The following is a 24,864-nucleotide window of genomic DNA, read 5'->3' as shown; positions in this document are numbered from 1 at the left end:
GAAAGGAGAGATAAAATTGAAAACCAACTAAGGGAAGAATAGAAGTATAATCAATCAAAGGAGAAACTAATCCAAATTAAAAAACAGAAATAAATCAAAATGACAGGTAATAAGAATCCTTTCTTAATAATAACATTGAATGTAAATGGAATAAACTCATCAATCAAAACACACAGATTGGAGAACTGGATCAAAAAGTAAGACTGAAAAATATGCTAACTTTTTTATGATTTACCTCATAAGCAAATACATCAATAGACTGTAGGTAATAGGATGGGAAAAATCATATGATTCACATAGACCTGAGAAACAAGCAGGGGTTTCTATCCTCATATTAAAGCAGACTTCAAGCCAAAGTTAATCAGAAGGGAACAAGAAGGTCATTTCATGTTGCTTAAATGAATTATACATCAACAAGGTATAACAATTATAAATATTTATGCCCTAAACAATGGAGTATCTATGTAAATCAAACAAGCCCTTCTCCATTTCAAGAATCAAATAGACCACAACACAATAGTATTGGGTGACTTTAACACACCTCTCTCATCACTGGATAGATCTTCCAAACAAAAAGTAAATTACGAAGCTACAAGACCACAAAATAAATTAATAATTTAGATTAACAGACATAGAATATTTCAACCATAAATGACTGAACACATTTTCTTCTCAGCATTACATGGATGATTTTCTAAAATAGACCACATCTTAGGAGACAAAACAACTCAGCAAATAAAAAACAAAGATAATACCTTGCATTCTATCAGATCACAATGGAATGAAATTAGAAGTCAACTATTAAACAAAAATTAGAAGCTACTTTAACAACTGTAGATAAAATAAAATGCTATTGAATGATCAATAAATAGCAGAAGAAATCAAAGGTGAAATAAAAAAAAAACATGTAGAGGTAAATGAAAATAGCAAAACAACATATCAAAATCTCTGGGACACTATGAAGGAGTTCTAAGAGAAAAGGTCATAGCACTGAGCTCATTCATTAAACAAATAGAAAGTCATCAAATAAATTACCTAAGATTACATATCAAGGCCATAAAAAAAGAAGAAGAAATCAACTCCAAAAGCAGAAGACAAGAAATTATTAAACTCAGATCCAAAATCAATAACATTGAAACCAAAAAATTTTCAAAAAAACAAAAAGTTGGTTCTTTGGAAAAATAAATGAAATCAATAAAGTCTTAGCCATGTTATCCATGAGAAAGAGGGAAAAACCTCAAATTACTAAAATTCATGATGGAAAAGAACATGTCACCATGGACACTAATGAAAAACAGAGGATAATCAGAACGTATTTTGAAAATTTATACTCCAATAAAAGAGAAAATCTTAAAGACTTCAACCAATTTTTAGAGACATATGACCTATCTAAATTGAACCAGGAGGACATAGAAAATTAAAACAGATCAATTTCAAGCAACACAATTAAAGAAGTCATCAAAAGCCCACCAACAAAGAAAAAACCCCAGGACCACAGGGATTCTCAGCCGAGTGCTACAAGACCTTCAAAGAACTAACACCATTCCTCCTCAAAACTATTCTGTGAAATAGAAAAGGAAGAAACCCTTCCAAACTCATTCTACAAAGCTAGTATCACCCGGATTCTGAAAGACAAAGATAGAGCAAAGAAATAAAACTTCAGACCTATATCCCTGATGAATATAGATGCAAAAATTCTTAATAAAATACTGGCAAATCGCATACAAAAACTTATTAAAAAGATAGTGTGCCATGATCAGTAGGTTTCATCCCAGGGATGCAAGGATGGTTCGACATATGGAAATCAATAAACTTAATTCACTAAATCAATAGACCTAAAGACAAGAATCATGTGATTATCTCAATAGATGCAGAAAAAGCATTTGACAAACTACAGCATTGGTTCATGTTCAAAACAGTAGAAAAACTAGAGATAGTAGGAACATATCTCAGTACTTTAAAAGGTATATACATTAAACCCAAGGCTAATATCATTCTAAATGGAGAATAATTGAGAGTCTTATTCTTTAAAAACTGGAACAAGACAGGGATGCCCTCTTTCACCACTTTTATTCAACATGTTTATTGAAACTCCAGCCAGAGCCATTAGGCAAAATAAAGAAATTAAGAGGATATGAACAGGAAGATCTCAAAGTATCCCTATTTGCCAATGACATGATCCTAAATATAGAAGATCCCAAAAACTCCACCAGAAAACTTCTAGAACTAAAAAGCAAATTCAGCAAAATAGAAAAATATAAAATTAACATCCATATCAATTGCATTCCTACATACCAATGATGAACCAACTGACAAAGAAATTAGATAAATTATCCTATTCACAATAGCCTAAAAAAAATACTTGGGATTCTATCTAACAAAAGAGGTGAAATAAAAAAATAAACAAATTATTATTTGGTCTCCCCATAAAATGTAAGACACTGGTAATACAGGTGATACACCTCTATACTGAATACTACAAAACACTATAGAAAGACATTAAAGAAGACCTTAGAAGATGGAAAACTCTCCCATGTTCTTGGACAGGGGGAATTAATATTGTCAAAATGGCCATATCCCCAAAAGTGCTATACAGATTTAATGCAATTACTATTAAAATTCCAATGACATTCTTCATAGAAATATAAAAGCAGTCATGAAATTCATTTGGAAAACCAAGAAGAGCAGAATAGCTAAAGCAACCTTTAGCAAGAAAAGTAGAAGGCATCACAATACCAGATCTCATAAATTATACTACAGAGCATAGTATTAGCACCAAAACATACATGAAAATGAATAGAATAGAATACAGAGAGACAACCCCATATAAATACAGTTATCTCAGACTATACAAAGGCATATTAATATATACTGAAGAAAAGATAGTCTCTTCAACAAATGCTGTTTGGAAAACTGGAAATCCATATGTAGAAGAATTAAATTGAACCCCTATCTCTCACCTTGCACAAAATTCAACTTGAAGTGGATCAAGGACCTAGGCATTAGACCAGAGACCCTGCTCCTACTAGAAGAAAATGTAAGCTAAACTCTCCATCATGTCGGCTTAGGAAATGACTTCCTCAACAAGACTCCCAAAGCATAGAAGTAAAATCAAAGAATCAATAAATAGAACGGTATCAAACTAAAAAACTTGTTCACAGCAAAGGAAACAAAAGCATGAAGAGAGAGCCTATAGAATGGGAAAAATCTTTACCACCCACACCTCAGGTAGAGCATTAATCTCCAGGATAAAACAGCATACTACAGGAACACAGCCACATCAATGTTTATAGCAGCACAATTCACAATAGCTCAACTGTGGAGCCAACCCAGATGCGCTTCAGTGGATGAATGGATAAAAAAAAATAAATGTGGTATCTATACACAATGGAATTTTACCCAGCAATAAAAGAAAATAAAATCATGGCATCTGCAGGTAAATGGATGGCGCTGGAGAAGATAATGCTAAGTGAAGTTAGCCAATCCCCCCAAAAACAAATGCTGAATGTTTTCTCTGATATAAGGAGGCTGACTCATAGTAGGGTAGGTAGGGAGGGAGGAATAGATGAATTCTAGGTAGGGCAGAGGGGTGGGAGGGAAAGGAAGGGGGCAGGGGATTAGCAAGGATGGTGGAATGTGATGAACATCATTATCCAAAGTCATGTATGAAGACACAAATTGGTTTGAACATAGTTTATATACAACCAGAGATATGAGAAATTGTGCTGTCTAAGCGCAATAAGAATTGTAATGCATTCTGCTGTCAATTCAAAAAAAATTAACTCCAAAAAAAACATTAACCCTATCAATGAATGCTCAAATGAACTGAACATGCAGTTCACTAAGAAGAAATACATTTGGTTAACAAATATATGAAAAAATGTTCAATATCTCTAGCAATTAGAGAAATGCAAATTAAAACTACACTGAGATTTCACTTCACTCTAGTCAGAACGACGATTATCAGAATACAAATAACAATAAATATCAGAGAGGATGTGGAGAAAAGGGTATCCTCATACATTGTTGGTGGACCTGAAAAACTGGTGCAACCACTCTAGAAAGTAGTATGGATATTCCTCAAAAAACTGGAAATCAACCACCACATGACCCATCTATCACGTTCCTTGGTATATATCTAGAGGATTTAAAATCAACATACTATAGTGACACAGTCACTTGATTGTTCATAGCAACATAATTCACAACAGCTAAATTCTGGAGCCATCCTAAGTGCTCTTCAACAGATGAATGGATAAAGTAAATATTACACACACACACACACACACAAAACAGAGTATTACTCAGCCATAAAGATGAATGACATTTTGGCATTTGCCAGTAAATGGATACAACTGAAGACTATCATGCTAAGTGAAATAAGCCAGTTCCAAAAAGTCAAAGGTCAAAAGTTTTCTATAATTTGGGAAAGCTAAACCAAAATAAGGAAGGCTCTGGGAAGAAGGAGAAGGAGGAAGAGGCGGGGGGCGGGGGGAGGAAGAGGAGGAGGAGGCAAGGGGGAAGAGGAGGAGGAGGAAGAAAAGGAGGAAGAAGAAGAGAAAAGGGAGGAGGAGGAGACACAGAAGGAGAAGAAAAAGAAGAGGAGGAGGAGGAGGGGAAGAAAAATCAGTGGAGTAAACAAAGGAGAACGAAGGGAAGGAAGTAGGGTTGAAAGAGAAAGGCAATGGACAATGAATCTGACCCAACTTTCATATATATATATATATATATATATATATATATATATATATATGAATCTCACCATCATGTACATGCCCAAGTACTAATTTAAAAAAAATGTAAATAGCCCAAAGATCAGTAGAGGGAAGAAAAAAAGGGGAAGAGAAGAGAAATCAGGAGAGGAGAGAGGAAGAGAAAATAGTGGGGTCTAAATTAGAACCAATTTTACAAATTATATTCCATGCTTTTATAATTATGTCAAAATGAATCTTACTTTGGTGTATAACTAAAATAACAAAAATAATAATAAAAAGACACGAAATCTCATAGAAGTTAAGTAACATGTACACAGTCACACAGCTAATTTGAGTTCTGAGCCAGAACTCAAATCCATGTGTGTATGATTCTGAAGCTCATGTTCTTAGCTTCTACATTATGGGTTATATTACTTTTTCAGTGATAAATTTATTAAAGGAAATCTGAGCCTTAAATTATTTCTTTCTTCAATTCTATGATCCATTCTAAAAAAATAATTAGGTACATCAGGGCAATGCATGGTACCTAGTAGTAATAACAAAAGTCAAATAGAGAGGCAAGCATTATTAGAGTTATTTTAACTACATACTAAACATGTTATGGGAAAATAGTATTTTATGAGCACCAAGCTGGAAATTCAAATCAATTAAGCAGGATTCATGGAGATTTATAGGAGAGAAGGACCTATGCCTGCTTCATTTATCACTATATTCCCAGACCCCAGGGAGCACCTGATACTAATAATGCACTCAGTAAATATTAATTATATTAGATAATGACCATGTTAATAAGAACATTTAATAATGGAATCTGTGGTAAGTTATAAATTTTAAAAAGCTGGACAATTTGTGAATGATTCAATTTATTTCTCCTACAAAACCTTAAGGTTGTATCAGAGCAGAATGCCAAACAGAAAGATTCACTAAAGCAGGAATAATAGGCCATTTCATCTTCTAGGGAATCTTTTCAATATCTAACTGGATTTCACCCAAAATAATTTCAAGCTTAGCACAGAAGCACAAAGACAGAAAATCACATTTGCACATTTGCATGTCAATTACAACAGCTATGTAAGCTTTAAATGGCATGCTGCAATAAACATAAAATTTTAAATAGATAAAATCGGGTAAGTAAAATGTCTGTGTTAATTTTTCAGCTCTGTTAAATTCAGTGATCCTACAGAGAAGCAAACATCATAAATGCATTAGCATGTCAGAAATAGGAAGGATTTCCTGAAAGCAATGAGTCATGAAAAGCTACTATCAAGGAGTTCCTCCTCCCTTACCAACTGCAAAGTTACTGGATCAGTCATGCTTTTCCAAATTTCTCTTGAGCAATGCACCATTTTGGAGCTCACAGTTCCCACAGATGTAGGATGAGATCCTCAGCTACTGCTAAGGAATTTTTTTTGCTGTGTTTCTTTAAGTATCAGGATCTGCAGAACTCCAACCTCAGCTGTCTTCTTGTCCCACATACTCTCTGGGAGGTCTCACCCACTCCCATGACCTCAGTCATCACATATGGCTCACACTTCTTTCCTAAGCTCCATTGGAGACCTCTTACTCTGAAAACTAAACTTCTGTACCAGATGTTCATACCAAATTTATTAGGATTCTAGTCAAACTACTCATCTTTTCTTTTAACTCCAATATATTAGTATTGCTCTGTGTCTTGCCACTAAGTGAAAAAAATCTTAGAATACTTTTTATATTTTGGTGGTATTTTACCCCACTTTCCCCCAAACGCCATTCAAAATGTCACTAGGCTCTTTGCAATCCCTATCAATAAAACCTGGAGTTTTCTTTACCTCCCACTCCTTTTTTCCTTCCTTCTCTTTTTTCCCTTCCTCCTTCCCTTCCTCCTTTTCCCTCCTCATCCCTTCTTTCTTGTCTAATTCATCAACTATATGAGCACATAGAGTTACAGCACCTTCCTAGTAGTGCTAGATATGGTGGTAAATTTAAAACAAGAAATAAAAACAATAGCTTCTGGCCACACTCATGACTTACAGTCTACTAGGGAACACAGGCAACTAAGCAAATGTTACAGATATACAGGACGACCTAGGGTCATCATATGAAGCATCTGAGACAGTTAAGATTTAACTTAAGGCTTAGAAAGACCCACTGCAAACAGTGATATTTCCATTGAGATATAAAGCAGTCAGAGGGTACAGGGAAGGAGGAGAGAGAAGTGTGTGGAAAAACTTGTGGGCAACAGTGAACTGGGGAGCTGGGAGGGTGAATTCAAATGCTACATTAGGGGTAAGGAAGGGAGCAGTAGGAAAGTAGAAAGGGAGGTGGGGTCTAACTCTCGCAAAGACTTAGAAGCTGAGAGTTTGCACTGTTCACTGAGAACACAGAAAAGCAGAGGAGTAAAAAGAACAGATTTTCTGCTTTGGAAGATAACTCTGATGGAATGATCTGAGAGAGAGACAGAGAGAAAAGAAAACTGATAGCAAAGGAAAGCAGTTTGAAGACTTAAAAAATTCGAGAAGGAGATGATAGTGGCCTAATTACAAGGTAAAGAGAACTGGATGAACTTAGGAGCTATTTAGGAAAAAGAACTAAAAGGACTTTGTGATGGACTGAAAGGAGATACAGAAATCAAGGTTTCTATCTTGGGCAGCAGGGTAGTAGGTCAGACCCTTTACTGAGAAAGAAATAGGGGAGAAGTGAACTTGCTGGTGGGGGAGGAGTTTTTTAAATGTAGTTTAATTTTGGACATGTTTACTTTGAAGTGTCTGCTTCCATATCTGTTCCTTCCTCTCCAGCTTACTATCTCAGCTCATGAGTAGCTCATCTCCCTCTGGACTCCTGGAAAGGGTCCAATTTGCTTTGCTACCTCAAGACTCATGATGGGCCAGTCCCATCATAAATCCCAAAATAACTTTGTTTAGTTATTTTTCTACATCAGAGATCTCATCAGGTCACTTCCTACTTCATTTTAGGAAGCTCTGGTAGTTCCTTCGAGGAAATGCTAAAAGAATAATCTAGGAAGGAATTTCTGTAAATATCCTGAACAAAATGAAACAGTTTAGTAGTTGTTCCTTCCAATCATAGTTTCTGTCTAGAACAGAAAATCCTCAGGATTACTTTAATTGAATAAATACATAAACAACATTTCATTTTTCCACTATAAAAATACATATACTCATATTCCTCACTAGGAAATTTAAAAAACAAAACATCACTTCATGCACAACTGCTTAACAACACTCTGTTAAGATTTTCATTTTATTCCTGTACATATCTATCTTTACTTGCTAGCCATTATTATCCTGTATGTACAATTTATATCCTTCAATGAAAATTAAAATAAAATAAATTGTTACATCTTGGATATGAGGTGTCCACCCAAAGCGCCTGTGTTTCTGCAGGAATATTAAGAGGTGGAATGATCGAACTGTGAGAGCTATAAGTAATCAGCCCTTCCTTGTTGCATGGACTGGGTGAAAACTGTAGACAGGTGGGGCACGGCTGGAGAAGTTAGGTCATCTGAGAGGTGCCCTAGAAGGATACATCCTTCCTGGAATCCCATCCCCTTCTCCTCCCACCTCTGCTTCCTGATCTTGCCATGAGCTGAGCAGCTCTCCTGGGCTGGGTCCTTCCACCACAAAGAGCTGCCTTAGCACAGGCCTAGAGCAACAGAGTCAGCCATCAATCTACTGAGACCTCTGATACCATGAGCCAAAACAAACTTTTCCTCCTATAAATTGTTCTTATCAGGTATTTTGGTCACAGTACCACAAGAATTAATTAAAACAATCATTATTTACTTGTGTTAAGGATAATATTTAGTTAATAAAATTTTTAAAAAGGGATCTGTGGAGTGAAAGATCCTAAAAAATACCAACTATCTCATAAGAATGCCCTTTATTTTTATCATTACTTTCTTGTCCTATTGAGTTCTTCATGACAATGTACTGGAAAGAGGGACCATTAAATACAGAGTTAAGAAAAGTGGGAAATTTGTGAAATCCTGTAGATAGGAATCAAACTGAGGGCAGGAAATAAGCATGCCTCCAGTTTCTGTGAGAAAAAAAGCTTAGGGAACATGACTTGTAAGAACTATGGAGGATTATAGGGTTCTTTTAATCTTTCCTGTTTTTTATTGTAGTTATCCTATTTCTTCAAAGAGATCAGCCATAAAATTTTTCAGAGGCTTCCAAGAGTATATCCTTGAACAGGAATTGAATACAGAGCTTAGGAAATCTATCCATGTCCTGTCAAGGGGGAGAAGGAGAATGAAAAAGAGTGGGAGAAAAGGACTATAGAGGAACAGAAAGTAAAGGAATTCTAGTCTAGGAATGAGATGTGGACCAAGAATAATTCTCCTGGGACATAAACATTGAAGAATCAGTAACAAGCCTTGGAGGAGCCCCACAACAACAGATAAACTTGCAAGCTTGCTCTGCCACCCTCTGCCATTCTCACACATGCTCCTATCAGTGGACCATTTCCTGAACAAGTATCTCCATACTTCCACATATTTCGTCATGTTGTTTCTTCCGATTAAAATGGCCCATCCTTCCCTGTTTGTCATCTTCCACTCACCCCTTAGCATTATGATGAATTGTCTTTACTTCTCTGTAGCTTTTCCTGACTGTCCATTTGCTTCTCTTCTTCAGTGCTAAGATCCAGAATGACTTCCTCCTTTCGGTTCCTAAGCTGCTCTCTCTCAGCACACTGTACTCTATCTAGTATTGTGCCAGGTGCCTTGATAAGTAGACACACTCCTTGAGGACAAGACAAGATCTCCTATTTAGGTCTCTATCACCACTGACTCACATATAATCTACAGATAATACTATTCAACTTTGAGCAAAAGAGGGAAGAAAAGTAAAAGGAAGTCATGTGATCTGCTTTTACTAAAGAGGGTAGAAACCTCTTCCAGGAATCTTCCACTCCCTTTGTGAAAACAAAGAGGAAGAAGGTAACATTTATAGAGTCCTATTATGGTTTGGATGTGAGATGTTCTCTGAAAGTTCACATATGAGATAATGCAGGAATGTTTAGACATCAAATGACTAGATTATGAGAGATGTAACCTAATCAGTGCATTAATCCATTTGATGGGTTGACAATCTGAAAGGACTGCTGGGTTGTAACTAGGCAGGTAGGGTGTTCCTTTGGGGTTCATATTTTGTCTCTGGTGCTTCACACTTTCTCTGTTCCAAGACTGCCATGAGTTGAAGAGCTTCTTTCTGCCATGCCCTTCCACTGTGATATTCTGCCTTACCTCAGGCCCAGAGCAATGGAACCAGCCCACCATGGACTGAACTTTTGAAAGCATAAGCCAAAATAAACTTATCTTCTTCTAAGTTGTTCTAGTCAGGTATTTTGGTCACAGAGATGAAAAGCCGACTAACACAAGCCCTTTGGTACATGCATAAATGCCCTTTCAGTGCACTTAAATCCTTATACCAGCCACATGAGGAGGAAATGCTTTGGAGAGAGGCAAATTTAAGTTTTAAGAAGTTAAGAACCTTGTACACAAGGGATTCTGAACACAAATCCATACTGACTAAAGAGATTGGACTATATTTTCCATTTCATCATGCAAAAGGTAAGTCAAGAGGTAGCCTCCTTAAACTGACATGTGTGTTTATTTCGTGATGTCATAGAGTCAAAGATCTCTACTAGAAGGCCATAAAATAAACCTAAAGCAAGTAACAATCACCCATCATGAGGCTGGGACTTCTTACATAGAATTTAAGGACCATGAGAGTGAACAGGGAGGGGTCATTCCAGATCTTGTTTTCTGCAGTAATATTTTAAATGGCCTGAAAGAGAGTGTGTGCCACTTCTAATGCTCAGATTTCCTTCATACTCTCTAAAACATTGTTTCTTTGAGTCTCTCTTCCAGTTGCCCCAATTCCTTAATAATTTTCACAAAGTTGGTTTAGTTCATGTAATATTTTTATTACATGGTGTCCTATGTTCCTTTGTAGAAAAGTTACTATATGAACGTCATTAACAAATATCAAACACAATGAAAAAGAACAAAAGAAACTGATATCGCAGTAAATCAAGAAAAAAATTTCAGCTGCTTTTTTTTAACTTTAAAATTTCCATCAAATGTTGAACCTTTGGATTCTTGGCTTAAAATGGGCTAAAAGTATATTATACTAGGCATTGGGACACTTGAATTATACTCCCTGTGAAATTCCTCTCAGATGGAAGTGTCTGCCACCACCTAAGCCTAGGCATGCTCATTTGAACATGCAGAATATGGAGGGCTTAGACAAACTAATCTCTAAATAATATCTTATAATGATACTATTTAATCCTATAACCAAATAAGAGATTGATACTATATGATCACTAGTAATTTCTTACTTTTCAAAATTATCTCAATAAATACATATTATTTATGTAATCAGAAAAAATACTTTAACTATAAAGCAATAACCCTAAACATTCACACACACACACACACACACACACACACACACACACAGGATTCCCTGTATAAAAGCCAACAAATAGTACCCAGAAGTCAAATGAGAGAAGCCAAATGAGAAGTCAAATTAATTGCATCTCTAGTTTCCATGACTGTAACTTCTGTCAAAGTCATATCCTTCTCTTTACACATATATAATAAAAGCTATATTGTACGATTCCCCTCTGAAATGTTTTGTTGCTATAAAGGGCAAAGATAAACTTTTGGGTAGTATGGTCAGCCATTAGTTGCCTCCAAAGCAATCCTGACAAATACTTCAAGGGGAAAAAAAATCAATGTGTCTGCAAGAACAATATACAAATTCAAAATAAGTGTGAACAAAAGATTCACTAAGAAACACTGGATAGGGCTGGGAGTATAACTCAGTGTAGAGTGCATGCCTAGTATATGTGAGACCCCAGGTTCCAACCTCAGCACCAAAAGAAAACAAAAAAAAACTACTATGTAGACTATTTAAATTGGCAGAGAGAATGTGAAAAAAATGACACTTATTTCCAGACTATAATTTAGGCAACTTCACTAACCAAGGGATTGAGGAAGGGACAAAATATATATTGTATAGAGAGATGAGTATCACAGTATTTGATGAAAACATGCATTTCACAGTCTTAGGACTCCCCCCTACCCGACCCCCCACTACTGGAGCTAGTAGAAGCACAGCACACTCAGTTATCAAAAGCCCTGCTGCCACTACCAGCTGGAAAGAAACACAGGAACATCTCTGGACAAACTGTTCAGCCTCTCTACAGATTTCAGACAATTGCTCTGGCATAGCAACACAGTATATTTCTGATGGTACACAGTAACAACCTGCCAGGACTCAGTTCAAATTAATTAGCAAATTCACACATTCTTTAATTTTGGCAATAAAATATGCACAGTATCTCAATATTAATTAATTAAAGTAAACATTTGCTAAGCTTCTATCCATAAAAAAATGAAGTCCCTGATTACAGTAAAGTTATAATTAATAGAGAGAGAAGGTACAAAGAATTATATAGTAACAATGTACATAGAGTTCTATTTAGTTGACCCTAAGTACATATTCACTGATTTCATATATGTATAAAAAAATTTTAAAATCTGTGCTATGAAAATTAAGAAAGAAGTTATTTCAAGCCTGTAAAAATAAGTATCATAATTTTGTGATATAAATTAATTAAGAAATTAAATTGGCTTAATGAATCTTACTCTTGAAGATATTTTACCAATAGAAACTCACTAACTGGCATAATTTTGAATAAAATGTTTATACTAATAAAAATGGGCCATGTTTCTTTTGAAGAGACTTGGAAGCTGTATTGGCTAAATGCAATGGCCAGGCTTTATTTGGAGGATGACTGGAATAAGACTGCTATAAAATAACGTTTCAAGATAAATGAGAAAACTAAAAATAGATGGAATATCACATTAAGAGATCATTATTAACAGGTATAATAATTAAATTGTGGTTATATTATAAATAAATACTGAAGTACCTGCAAGAAGGATAATTTATTAAAAGATGAGATAAAATAAGTATTAGGGGAATAAATAAAACAAAATGGCAAAAAGGACTTTTAACTGTAGCAGCTGGTTGCTAGGTTCAAGGGGATTTGTTACATATCTGCTATTTATAGTATACTATTTTTTCCATAAAAATTTTTTAAATGTCCTTTACTCTGTATGTTCAGGCTCTTATTATATCCTATTAAAACTACTCAACAACTAACTTATCATGTTGTTTTTGTTGCTACTACTACTATAACTACTACTATAAGAATGAGTGTGAAATGAGGAGAACAAAGATGGAAGATTAGAGAAGAGTGCGCTTTAGATTTGCTTGATGGCTTGAGATACTGCTTCTCAGTGAGGTGAGTAACAAAGGGAATTCACTGAAATTCATACTGGACAGTCAGAGAGTCACAGAGACCCAGAAATTTGGATGCTTTGAACAGAGGACAAGAAAGAGTACATTGAAGCCAAGATAGAGGTGGCAGAGGCACCAGTTCACTGCAGAGAGAAGGGGTACACAAAGGAGGGAGTAAGCGGGGGAGAAACAGAAGATAAGTTTGACACAGGAGAATCCTTGCTCATAAACTTCTAATTCAATTAGAGATGAAATCAAATACATAGCAAAACAATTTCAAAGAAAATGTGATAAAAATAGTGAGAAAATCCTATAAAAGTTCAAAGGATAACAAGACTATTTCTATTTGGGGGAGATGAAGAAAAGCTTCATAGAGGAAAACAACATCTGAGTTGTTGAAATGGCATGATTTTTACACGAAGAGAGAAGGGAAAGAGACCATACAAAGTATATACCACAAAAAAAAAAAAAAAAAAATGACTCAGGCAGAATTCTGGGCATGGAAGGGGTGGACACTATACTCTGGAAGAACTATAAAAGGAGTTTGGAGCCAGATTGTCTGTCATTAGGGGTATCTCTCTACAAAGGAGATTTTGCTTTTTAGGCAAGTAGGTTCATCTTTAACTTTTCACAGGAAATAGGTAAGAGATGCTTTCTTGGATTGTATCACTGCTATTAGGTCAGACATTGCCATGAAACTGTGAAGAGGCCCATAGAATCAGTCATGTAAAAACAAAAAACATGAATAGAAGAGATACAGAAGGCATCCTATATAAAAATCTTCCAGAGTTGGTTTTTTATTTGTTAAGGAATTCTGTTACATACAGAATTTTGGTAAGGGCAAAAAAAATATGAACATGGAACAAAAGGAGACTTTAAATAGAAACACATCAGCAGACTGCCATTATTTGATAAAATGATACACAAAGCTGGCTTAAAATGAAAAAGACAAAATGTTGACAAACCCTAGCAAATGATTTTATTGGGCTATATTCATGCAGAAGTAATTGTGAATAATTAATTGTGCCTTATTAAATATAAATTAAAATTTGATGACTTGCTTTGAAATGTTGTCTAGTTCTAGAAACAACCAAGTGACATTATTTTATGTAACTGATTAAATTTTCATTTCTAAAAAATGAAACACTGCAGATTTTAAAGATAATTCCTCTGTAAGGGTATCTAAGCAGTTTACAGCATCACATTGCAAAATTTTTTCCCTTCAAATATCTAATAAAATATAACTATCTCTGAAAAGTCAAGCATTTTTACCCCTAAACAAAAGTTTATTCTTTGGGACATTTTAAACAAAAAGAAATGATGTGCCTCTAAGGTGATTCTATAACCTCCATTGTCATAATAAATTTTTGTGTATCAAATTTAATAAGACTCTACAAATTAAAAGTAAAGCCAGTATGGGAAGATGCAGAAGGCAGGAAGCTTATTCTTCACCTAAAGCCGGGACCAAACAAAAGCATCACTCATTAGAAAACAAATAGTCATCTCTCTTTGTTAAGTAGAAAATTGTGCTATGATAATAATAATAGTAATAGTAATACCATAATGGAACTCTTAATTGCATGATGGATATATATAATATGATAATTATAATATGCAGAAAATAATGCATGTGACATCACACTTAGCAGTTCCATGATATGGAGTACTGTATCCAATGTGACCATCAAGCATGTGATTTCAGGGCTCCCCATCCTATTTGGCTGAAAGACAGCAATTCTGCTTGATTTACTGGAAAGGCGATGTGTTATGCCACAAAATCCCACATAGAAAATGTAAAGGATAAACAAGTCTATTTTATTTCACCAAAATAAAGATGCAAGTTATTTTCTTTTGCTATGACAAGTGGTGTTTTATGGGACTGTTTTTAGCTTCCCAAGAGACATGAAATTTTGTCTAATACTATATAGATTCTTAGAAAAGATAATACTATCTACAAAAAAAAAAGTAGATTGGGCAAAATAAAGGTGATGAATCTCGAGATGCCTCAGAATCAACACCTACTCAATTTAATTTCTTTATTTGTAAAAACTGCCAGAAAACAGTCTTCTGAAATAGCTCCAGTTATAATTTCAATTGTTGAAGTTTCTTTCATGAACTTCAGCCAGTATCTAGTTTGCAAAAAGAAAGCTATGTAGACATCTCTCTACAGGTGTTTGTGGAAGGAGCATTCATTAAGTTTTTATCACATATTTATGCCAACTCATTGTTGGATTCTTTTTTTTTATTTATTTTTTTATTGGTTGTTCAAAACATTATAAAGCTATTGACATATCCTATTTCATACAATAGATTCAAGTTGGTTATGAACTCCCAATTTTACCCCAAATACAGATTGCAGAATCACATCGGTTACACATCCACATTTTTACATAATGCCCTATAAGTAACTGTTGTATTCTGCTACCTTTACTATCCTCTACTATCCCCCCTCCCTCCCCTCCCATCTTCTCTCACTACCCCATCCACTGTAATTCATTTCTCTCCTTGTTTATTTTCCCATTCCCCTCACAACCTCTTATATGTAATTTTGTATAACAATGAGGGTCTCCCTCCATTACCATGCAATTTCCCTTTCTCTCCCTTTCCATCCCACCTCATGTATCTGTTTAATGTTAATCTTTTCTTCCTGCTCTTCCTCCCTGCTCTGTTCTTAGTTGCTCTCATTATATCAAAGAAGACATTTGGTATTTGTTTTTTAGGGATTGGCTAGCTTCACTAAGCATGATCTGCTCTAGTGCCCTGCAAATTCTATGATTTTGTCATTTTTTAGTGTTGCGTAGTACTCCATGGTGTATAAATGCCACATTTTTTTTATCCATTCATCTATTGAAGGGCATCTGGGTTGGTTCCACAGTCTAGCAATTGTGAATTGTGCTGCTATGAACATCGATGTAGCAGTATCCCTGTAGTACGCTCTTTTAAGGTCTTCAGGGAATAGTCCAAGAAGGGCAATAGCTGGGTCAAATGGTGGTTCCATTCCCAGCTTTCCCAGGAATCTCCATACTGCTTTCCAGATTGGCCGCACCAGTTTGCAGTCCCACCAGCAATGTACAAGAGTACCCTTTTCCCCACATCCTCTCCAGCACTTGTTGTTGTTTGACTTCATAATGGCTGCCAATCTTACTGGAGTGAGATGGTATCTTAGGGTGGTTTTGATTTGCATTTCTCTGACTGCTAGAGATGGTGAGCATTTTTTCATGTACTCGTTGATTGATTGTATGTCCTCCTCTGAGAAGTGTCTGTTCAGGTCTTTGGCCCATTTGTTGATTGGGTTATTTGTTTTCTTATTGTTTAATTTTTTGAGTTCTTTGTGTAATCTGGATATTAGGGCTCTATCTGAAGTGTGAGGAGTAAAAATTTGTTCCCATGATGTAGGCTCCCTATTTACCTCTTTTATTGTGATAGCATCTTCAACAAATGGTGCTGGGAAAACTGGAAATCCATATGCAACAAAATGAAACTGAATCCCCTCCTCTCGCCATGCACAAAAGTTAACTCAAAATGGATCAAGGACCTAGATATCAAATCAGAGACTCTGCGTCTGATAGAAGAAAAAGTTGGCGCCGATCTACATATTGTAGGGTCGGGCTCCAAATTCCTTAATAGGACACCCATAGCACAAAAGTTGATAACAAGAATCAACATTGTTGGATTCTTTGTCAATATTTAATCTCTATGTTTCACTTTTAATTAACTTTTATTGAGGGGTGGTACTGGAGATTGAACCCATGGGCACATAACCACTGAGCCATATACCTGTCCCTTATCTGTATTTTATTTAGAGGAAGGGTCTCACTAAGTTGCTTAGGGCCTTGCTAAATTGCTGAGGCTGCCTTTGAACTCCAATTCCTCCTGCCTCAGCCTCCTAAATCACTAGGATTACAGCCATGCACCACCGCGCCTGCATTTACCTTTTTTTGAGTAGTCATTGCTTAATGCTTTAGAAAGAGAAAGGTAAGAGCCTGCTCAATTGCTACAAATGGTTTAATTGGTTTCAAAATAAATCATGTGATTTAAATGGGCATTTTCCCAGATGGCTGTCACTTTGCATTTGAGGGAAAACACCAATTACAGTATTGCATGAAAGCTGAGAGTCAATAGTCCCCAAACTATCACCTATATCTTCACTTTCTTGTCTCTTTATTTTTTCATTGTCACGTTTCAGAAGGTGGATATGAGGTGAAGGTGAGAAAGTACATGAAATATTAACAGAGGTTTGAAATACCTTTGATGGACGAAATATGGCATTTTCAAAGTTACAGAAGAAGGACCTGAGTTACTGTGGCTGCAAAAGCACACATTCCTGAAGAGAGAACTCTTCTAAATGACCAAGATGCAGAAAGCACACAGAAAAAAAAAAAAAAATCTCTGCACCTGTACTTAGACAAGCACAGCAGGGTATGCAATCTGCAAGTAACACTTCAGGTGGCTTTGCATGTCCTCACACCTTCCAGGAGGCAGTCAAGAGTCTAACCATAGAATCTTACTTGGTTCTAAACATAGACATTAGCTATTGAAAAAAAGCTTGAAAAAAAAATAAAGTTTGCTAAAGTATATGAATGTATTATTTAGATTTTGAAGACAATCTGAATAAATGAATATAATTTCCATTCCCCAACCTGTAAAATGTAAGCCTAGGTAGTTATACCTCATCTAATTTTCTTAGTACTACTCAGCTAATTATTATGAAATTTTAAAATAATAAGTTTTTATTAGTCAATTCTAGTGATAACACTGCCAGTCTCTAATCCTATCATGGAATCATACCTAGTTGAGGGGCCATTTAACTATTTACTCTCTTTTTTTTTAATATTTTATTTTTTAGTTTTTGGCGGATACAACATCGTAGTTTGTATGTGGTGCTGAGGATTGAACCCAGGTCGCACGCATGCCAGGCGAGCGCGCTACCGCTTGAGCCACATCCCCAGCCCCTATTTACTCTCTTCAAAGAAGAGTTCTTACATTATATCTAATCCATTTGTATCCTTAATTCAGCAGCTGCAAGATTACAGAAGAAAAAATACAGTAAATCTTTTTCAGAATTTCCTAAAAATAATACAAGTTGAAATTTAAAATTCATATTATTTCTAAATCATTTTACCTACTCATTAGGAATTTACATTATTATAGTCCTCTAAAATCTAGTGTTTATTTAACATCTACTATATACAAGGCATTGGGAAGAAAGCAAAATTAATGAAGACTCTTCTTGAGGGGCTCATTCTTTTCAGTAGAGACAGAACAGGCAAATGCATAAATCAAGGAAATCTATATTGACCCACTATTATAGAATATTAGAGCTATGAGCAACCTTAGAAAACATCCATTTCCAATCATTATTTTATGGATATGAGAGGGGGGCCAGGGAGGGAGGTAGGAAAGAAAAAGCCCATTTAGGAGATTAGGAATTTTCTCCATATCATTCACACAGTTTAAAAACCTGAACACAGAAGTAGGCCTTCAGATTCCCAGTTTACTTCATTCCTATTATACTACGTTGCCACTCTGAGTTGGAAAGCATTTGAATAAGCAAGGATGGAGGAAAGAAGACAGTATGGTGGCAAACATAGGCTGGAATATAACACTGATAAAAAAGTTTATTTGGAACACAGACCATTTAATTTCTCTGAGAACAAGAGCTTGAGGGGAGAAATGAGATGGTAGGCAGAAAACAGTGAGATCAGACATCAGAGGGTATCAAATGGCAGTCTAAGAGAGTTAGACTTTTTCATTAAAACAATTTAATGGACACAGGTAGCAGAAATTACTTGCACACCTAATACTTCCTTTAACATTTGTACTACAATAGAACACTGACAATCTCAGAGGTGTATAATGAAAGAAGAGAAATGCCTTCCAATATGAAAAAGGCCAATGACACATAGCACACTTTTAATGAACATAATCTCCCTTTGTTAATTCTTCTTTCTCTTAAGTGGAGGGTGGTAGAACAGGGATATAAGAAAGCAAGATGTAAAATGTGATGGGACTGACAATTTTGTGATACCCTATACCTCCTGCCTTGCCCCTGAGTATCTTCAACCCTGTACAGCTGGTTCCTGAACCAACCCTAGACAGGTTTGAATCATCCATCCTCACAGATACTAGGGACTAACCACATGCCCATAGAACTGTAGCTGCTCTTCCCTACACCACACCTACCCTGTTGCCTAGCCCTTGTTCTAGCGTCATTCCCTTCCTTGGGACTTGAAACAGATGAGAGGAGGCAAGGCAAATTTTACACAAATATTAGTATAGCACTCCAGAATAATTTCAAAATAGTTTCACATATTCTTTTTACGTTCTCATAAAGCAGAAGCAAACCTCCACTCCATCTTACCCCTTACCCTGCATAGCTCCCCTCATTTCTCCAGAGGTTAGAATATGCTCCCCATCTCTGGTTACTAGTAAGACTCTAACATTGACATTAATGTAAATGATTGTCCTGAAATCCTGATTCTATTAATAGCTTAATAGTAAAAACTATCTTAGCTGAGAAACTGCATTCCACTCAACAAACCTTAGCACATCAATATCAATGAATGCTTCAAAAACACCTGGACCCCATGCCTTGAACTCCAAGGACCTTCTTTTTCCAAGCCTGCTACTTAGGAAAGTTGCCCCTTGAGCCCAGCTCGGTATGTTCCCAGTCTACTCTCCTCTATAGGCTTGTCTGCTGCTGGTGAGAGGCCATCAGTTTCTGTGTTGAGGACATTCATGTGATGGAAGAAGTTTTGAAAAGGAAACACTGAGTGCCATGGTTAAATTGACAAAAAGTCTGTGAAGCACTCTGGGCTATATAAGACTTAAAAGTCCACAGACTCACTGTTTTTCAAAGTGAGATGACAACTTGTCTTATGGTTTTCAACATCAAGGAACAAATACAGTCAACTGATCCTCATCCTTTCACCTCAGGTATACAGAAAAATGATTTTTCAGGAAAGAAAAGAAGGTGGGGCTTTTATGGAAAAAACTGCCACGAATAATTTATTGTTCTACTTTTTAATTCTCGTTTAGAAAACATGAAACAAGATACATTAAAGTACTTTTTAAATTTTACAGTGATTTTATTTTTAGTTGGAAGAATAGAGCACAGTGTGAGGTACTTTCCATGCATTATATCATGTTATCCTTACATTAGCCCAGTAGAATACAAACTACTTTTATTCCCAGGTTAGACATCAGGAAATAGTCTAAGATAAGCAATTTCCCAAAGTCACACACCGTTATGTAGGAACACTGCTATTGGATCTCTAGCCAGCTAAACCTCAAGCCTATGCCTCAGCCAGTAAAACACTCATTTGGCCCATTTTTATTTTTAAACAGCACTTTAAAATTGTATGTTTGAGGGGCTAAATATATTAAGAATATGTACTATTTTTATAAGTACAAAAAAGAAAAAAATAAAGGACAAACTTCTGAAAGCTTGTCACCATTAATTTAAGACTAATTAAAAATGAGACCCAAAGTGTCACTTACTGTGGGTACGATAATTCAACTAAGGAAAATTATCAGCACCCTCTAACTACAGAATATCTATTCATTTCCTCCATAAACATATATTGAATATCTATAGCAGTACTGGGCTAGGAACCAAGGACCGAGATGAATAAGACAAACAAGGTCTCTGCCCTCCAAGAGCTTCCAGACAAGTTGGGAAGAGTCATTCATGGGTGAATACAATACCATATAACTTGTGTGATGAAGGGGACAGAGGGAGGAGGTCAGGAGAACTTAACTGAGCTAGGGAGAAGGGAAAACCTCCCTCCTAGGAGTTAGGGCAGGGCATGATATAAAGAGACAGGGAGTGTTCAATGTGGGGGAAAAAAAAAAAAAAAAACATGCACTAAGGACCAGAAAGGAAATAAGAAACTGGTGGAAGTTCTGAGTAGCTCAAGCTGCCATCCAGAGAAAAGAAGAGCCAAAGTTTGGACCAGATAGGTGGGCAGAGGCTGGATTCTACAGGCCTGTCAAGCATACTAGAGACTTAGGACCATACCTGAGGGCAATGGAGAGTCGATTCAAGCACAAAAGAGAAACTTAATCACATTTTAGTTGTACAAGTATCAATCTGATTGCAGAGTGAAGACAGTTTATAGTGTATTTGGTGGGAAATTATTGCCTTAATCCAGGAGATAGGTGACGGTGAGCAGGGTTGGAGTAACAGATATGAGCAAGAAGAGTGCCCACTTGTAGAGTAGAATGGGGTCTGATTTAAGCCTTGAAGTAAGTCTAAGGTTAAGTCTAAGGTAGACATTCACCTTTTTATTAAACGAGTCATTTTACTGGGAGAGAAAGGGAGCAATTTCAAAAACTTATTCCAACAACAAAAAAAAAATTACTGCTTTGAAACTATTACTGTCATTTACTCGTTAGAGCTTGGGTTTCACCCATAACTTACCTGGTTACCAACCAATAATAAGTGTTCTCCAAGGAGAAAGTCTTTGAGCATGTCTTCCATCACTATCATGTGCTGGAGGAAAAAAAGGACCACAGATAGGTTAAATGTGTTTTAAGTTAACTATATAGATATCTTCTTGAAAGTTAAGACATCCTTTATGATAGAATACTCAAGTAATTTAACTTTTAAGAAAACAAAACTAATGAGTTAGATATAAGTAAACTACATAACCAATTGGGTCACTGATACTGAAAACTTAAAACATCCCATTAGAGCAAGTACAACCAATTAACCAGTTCAAGTTGTTTTTATAATTCAAGTATTTTTATTTAAACTACGTAGCATTGTCTTGAAATTTAATATAAATTTAAATTGACACTTGCTAATGTAAATATATAATGGCTTCCAAAAATAATTAGCAATTTTTATGGAACTTTTTAGACTGACATCAACTTAACCATTACCTTCAAAACTATATATAGCTTTGAAATTAAATATATTATTCAACTTCCACAGTTTTTTATTTGAATTATGACACAATATAATAAAAGAACAAGATTAAGGTTGTTCACAATAGCTACAGAGAAAGTTACATTTCTCTTTTGTATCTTAAAAAATAGGCCACCTATAAGTAGGTTATAAAAGCTCATTGGGGGTCAGGAAAAGAACTACATCCTAGCACAGTTAATATCCCTATTACTTTCTCTTGGTTTTCTGTATCAAATCAAATAACAGCCTCATAAGTACTAAACTTATTGAAGTTCCCTATTTTTAAAAAAGACAAATTAAACTTTTGTATTAACCTTTTATATTAACATTTTATATATCTATAGATATTTATCTGGTATGTCAATTGCTTTTCTTTTTTTAAGTTAGTTTTTAGAGAGCCAGGAAATTTTCCTTTCATTTATCAAATTTAGTTTACTGTCTGTTTAGTTTACTGTCTGTTTCTTAGAAAGGAAAACTAAGAAAGCATTTTCCTACCTTGAGAACAAATGAGTAGCCCCTTATATTTATCTTGATAGTTTTTGTTTTTTATTTATTTATTTATTTAATTTTTTTATTGTTGGTTGTTCAAAACATTACATAGTTCTTGATATATAATATTTCACACTTTGATTCAAGTGGGTTATGAACTCCCATTTTTACCCCGTATACAAATTGCAGAATCACATCAGTTACACATCCATTGATTTACATATTGCCATACTAGTGTCTGTTGTATTCTGCTGCCTTTCCTATCCTCTACTATCCCCCATCCCCTCCCCTCCCCACCCCTCTTCTCTCTCTACCCCCTCTACTGTCATTCATTTCTCCCCCTTGTATTATTTTCCCCTTTCCCCTCACTTCCTCTTGTATGAAATTTTGTATAACCCTGAGGGTCTCCTTCCATTTCCATGCAATTTCCCTTCTCTCTCCCTTTCCCTCCCACCTCTCATCCCAGTTTAATGTTAATCTTCTTCTCATGCTCTTCGTCCCTACTCTGTTCTTAGTTACTCTCCTTATATCAAAGAAGACATTTGGCATTTGTTTTTTAGGGATTGGCTAGCTTCACTTAGCATAATCTGCTCTAATGCCATCCATTTCCCTGCAAATTCTATGATTTTGTCATTTTTTAATGCAGAGTAATACTCCATTGTGTATAAATGCCACATTTTTTTTTATCCATTCGTCTATTGAAGGGCATCTAGGTTGGTTCCACAGTCTTGCTATTGTGAACTGTGCTGCTATGAACATCGATGTAGCAGTGTCCCTGTAGCATGCTCTTTTTAGGTCTTTAGGGAATAGACCGAGAAGGGGAATAGCTGGGTCAAATGGTGGTTCCGTTCCCAGCTTTCCAAGAAATCTCCATACTGCTTTCCAAATTGGCTGCACCAATCTGCAGTCCCACCAGCAATGTACAAGTGTAACCTTTTCCCCACATCCTAGCCAGCACTTGTTGTTGTTTGACTTCATAATGGCTGCCAATCTAACTGGAGTGAGATGGTATCTTAGGGTGGTTTTGATTTGCATTTCTCTGACTGCTAGAGATGGTGAGCATTTTTTCATGTACTTGTTGATTGATTGTATGTCCTCCTCTGAGAAGTGTCTGTTCAGGTCCTTGGCCCATTTGTTGATTGGGTTATTTGTTATCTTATTGTCTAATTTTTTGAGTTCTTTGTATACTCTAGATATTAGGGCTCTATCTGAAGTGTGAGGAGTAAAGATTTGTTCCCAGGATGTAGGCTCCCTATTTACCTCTCTTATTGTTTCTTTTGCTGAGAAAAAACTTTTTAGTTTGAGTAAGTCCCATTTGTTGATTCTAGTTATTAACTTTTGTGCTATGGGTGTCCTATTGAGGAATTTGGAGCCCGACCCCACAGTATGTAGATCGTACCCAACTTTGCCTCTCAGCCTTTTGGCTAAGATCAAGTGTAATATCTGTTCTTATCAGTTTTTGTTTTTTAAAATTAGATACATTAGGGAGCTAAAGTTTTAACAAGGCATGAAATAAAATGAGCATATTTACTTATTATCATTCTGGCACATTTTTAAAATAAAGAGCCAGCCATTGTTAATAATTATGCTGGGTCACAATAGGTACAAACTATCTTTTGTGTGTGTGTGTGTGGTGTTAAGGATTGAATTCAGTGGCCTTGTGTATGCTAGGCAAGCACTATGCAACTGAACTACATTCCCAGCCTAAATTGAGACTGTCTTAAAAGCAAACTAAGATAAACTGAGATGTATGATTTCTCTATAAAAGTGAGTCCTAGAAAATAATTTAAAACTCAGTTCTGTGGTAATATATGCCAGAGATCTTTACATTTTAATTCAGATGAAAAGTCAATACCAATTTCCATAAAACACTAAATTCTTCCTGAAATAAATAGGCTAATCTGCATGAGGAATGGATAGAAAAGTTGCAAGGAGCACCTTTATAGCTCCATAATAATGAAAATGAATGCAAACTATATTTGTATTCTTATCTGTATTGTTTATTCTAAATCTTCCTTCTTCATATGCTCATTACATTTAACTAGATTATTCAAATCCACAAACACTAACAAAGGCTAAGGTCATGACCAACATAATTCTTGTCTTGCCTTCTTTTCTACTTGGCACTGCAGATGATTTCTTAAGTCTACGCTTTCAGTGAGTTGTCTTTCTCTCCTGATTTTTTCCCCGCCTTTAATAATTTTTCTCCATAGTCTTTTGGATTAGATCATCTTGTTGTAGCAATTCCTTCCATATGATTTTCCCCTGGTTCCTTTGTTTGTTCTCTCCATTACCTTTTACTTGCTTTCTTTGGGGTCTCAGTATAGGGTAGAACACGTCATGCTATCTGTACACAGTCACCCTCCTAAGATCCAAGTGAGGGCTATGTGCAGAGTTGGTACCCACACATCAGTGCTAGAAGAGCTACCTCTGA

At 35.8% G+C, this 24,864-nt stretch overlaps 1 protein-coding gene and 1 pseudogene across 2 annotated transcripts in view; one reads left to right on the top strand and one right to left on the bottom strand.

Annotated features, from left to right (window-relative positions):
• The window catches only part of Vwa8 (von Willebrand factor A domain containing 8), a 420,110-nt gene that overhangs the window by 205,656 nt on the left and 189,590 nt on the right, over positions 1–24,864 (bottom strand). For both annotated transcript variants that reach the window (XM_058582605.1, XM_046454135.2), the window contains one exon: positions 21,453–21,524. In XM_058582605.1, the coding sequence (XP_058438588.1) occupies positions 21,453–21,524 (72 nt within the window). The remainder of the gene's footprint in view (positions 1–21,452; positions 21,525–24,864) is intronic.
• On the top strand, positions 23,835–24,006 carry LOC124099295 (U2 spliceosomal RNA; annotated as a pseudogene).

Source organism: Marmota monax, unplaced genomic scaffold (genome assembly GCF_021218885.2).
Source record: "Marmota monax isolate L192 unplaced genomic scaffold, Marmota_monax_Labrador192_F-V1.1 WCK01_AAM20220418_F8-fsc00011, whole genome shotgun sequence".
NCBI lineage: Eukaryota > Metazoa > Chordata > Mammalia > Rodentia > Sciuridae > Marmota > Marmota monax.
This window is presented reverse-complemented; position numbering and strand designations above follow the sequence as displayed.